Here is a 2,009-nt window from a genome sequence, read left to right as displayed (position 1 = left end):
TATAACACGACATGTCCAATTTTCATTGGCCATAATTTAATCGATTCCTTAATAATTCTGTTTTCATATAAAATGACGCTGTTTATAATAATGAGCTCGCTCTCGTCTTAATATACAATAAAGAGGTTATATAGAGACTCATCGACATATTTCCCTTATCACTTCTTCATATATTCAAGATATAGCACAATGATACTGCTTTTTATTATTATTTGCTATTGTACCGAGGGGGAAGGAATGCAGAAAAAAACTACAGGAATGCTGTTGCTCACAAAAACGCGCATAGTGAATGAGTAAACATAAAAGGGAATGAGAAGGGGTAACTATATATGATCACATGTCAATTGTGTCGATGTTGGAGCACACATTGTCTCTTGCGACTCTTGGACTCGGAGAAGAGTTGTTGGATACTGTCGATGGGTAAAGTTGGTGCGTAACGATCGCTGATGACGTTTGGGCACGCAGCACGAACACAAAGCCGATCAAAAACATCCAATACTTTGAGGATGGCGGGTGCTTCGGTGACCAAAGCAGGTAAGTTTTGTATACTGTCCGGTATCTTGATGTTTGCAAGGGGGATGAGAGTATAAAGGCCTTGAGATGGTAAGGTGAGTAGATAAAAGACAACCATTCTGCCAATGATTTGGATGCCCAAGATGCCTTCAAAGAGTTGTTTGTCTAGAGCCTCCTTGCAAAATACGGCGACCCTAATGAGATCCTTGCACACAAGATAATTGTCATAGCTATGTACAGCGGGTTTTGCTTCACCATAGGCAAGGCTGGTGGTCCAATTGACACCGCAGCACTTGGTTATGCAGAGATCAGGGCGGCTTTGTGATGATTCGTTTGCCTTGGCCTCCAAAGTACGTTCGTTGGTCCAACGCAGGTAAATGCCTTTGGCTGGATCATCAAAGAGACCAGCCAAGAAGGGTTCCACGAAACGAGAGCAAAGCTCAGTTTCATTGATGTCTTCATCTAATGCAACGAAAGGAAGCTTTGACACCAGGTTTGCCAATGCCTTGGCCATCCTCTTTTCCTTGGCTTGCAGCGGCATCGTCTTCAACTGAATCTCAGATGTATCGCGATCGATATCATTGTTCAGAAGCTGTTCAATGACACTAAGGAAGTTGGTTGTGGTTGTGAGGGGTAGTGGTAGGCGTTTGATGTTGAATACTTGCTGAATGTAATCATTGATTGCCCACCAGTCATCCTGGCCAAAAAAAGGCTTTATCTCGTTCGAGTATTTGTGAGGATCCAAGAGTAACACTGACGTTGATGCAAGGGCCAGAATCAAATTGTCCTCTAAAGATTGCTTCCATTTGTGTGCCGTCAATGAAGCCACCATCGCACGGAAAGCATCCGACACATCGAAACCGTTAACCACTAAGTGCTTCCCGAATGAAGGATCCGGATTCAAGTCATCATGACAAAGAACTTCGTTATGTTGTTGTTTTCGGCTAGTTACGGATTTTTGGTGAACTTGATTTTCCTGTTGTTGTATTTGATGAGGAAGGTAACTGTGATGTCTAACCTTGAAATGACCTTTCAGATCGGCAAGGCTAGCAAAGTGATCTACACAGCAAGGACAAGCATAGTGCTGGTTAATAATGACATCATTTGAGGAGCTGGAGGGTTCATTAACGTACAGATAAGTGTCGTTGTTGTGTCGGCGAACTTTGTTAAGGCGGATAGGGAATAAGAAGTGATGTTGGGATATAAGATGGCGTCGCAAGCTTTGCGCAGAAGAAGGTTTATATTTGCATTCATTGTCTCCAAAACAATGATGAATAAGAAATACTACAGTAGGTCCTGACATGCTGAAGGAAAAAAGATGAAAAAGCGAGGGGCGTTTTTTTGTAATGAGTTTTTTTTTATGGTCATCTTATCACTCTTAAAGCTCAGCCTACGATGCTACAATACTAATCTAGCAAAACCATGCTAGCCTGCAATGATAACCTAGCAAACCATTCAGCGCATGCCTAGCAAAACTATGCCTGTGTTCAATGCTA

General features: G+C 42.3%; 1 protein-coding gene across 1 annotated transcript; it reads right to left on the bottom strand.

Moving 5' to 3' along the window:
• Nucleotides 1-340: 340 nt before the first annotated feature.
• Nucleotides 341-1,816, bottom strand: RHIMIDRAFT_242898 (uncharacterized protein; the record flags this gene model as incomplete). The annotated part of the gene is made up of 1 exon (XM_023609865.1): nucleotides 341-1,816. The coding sequence occupies one exon, from the start codon at nucleotides 1,814-1,816 to the stop codon at nucleotides 341-343; it is 1,476 nt and encodes a 491-aa protein (XP_023460917.1).
• Between the last annotated feature and the right edge of the window lie 193 nt (nucleotides 1,817-2,009).

The sequence above is a fragment of the Rhizopus microsporus genome (genome assembly GCF_002708625.1).
Source record: "Rhizopus microsporus ATCC 52813 unplaced genomic scaffold scaffold_52, whole genome shotgun sequence".
NCBI lineage: Eukaryota > Fungi > Mucoromycota > Mucoromycetes > Mucorales > Rhizopodaceae > Rhizopus > Rhizopus microsporus.
The sequence above is the reverse complement of the archived record's forward strand: the minus strand, read 5'-3'. Positions and strand labels throughout refer to the sequence as shown.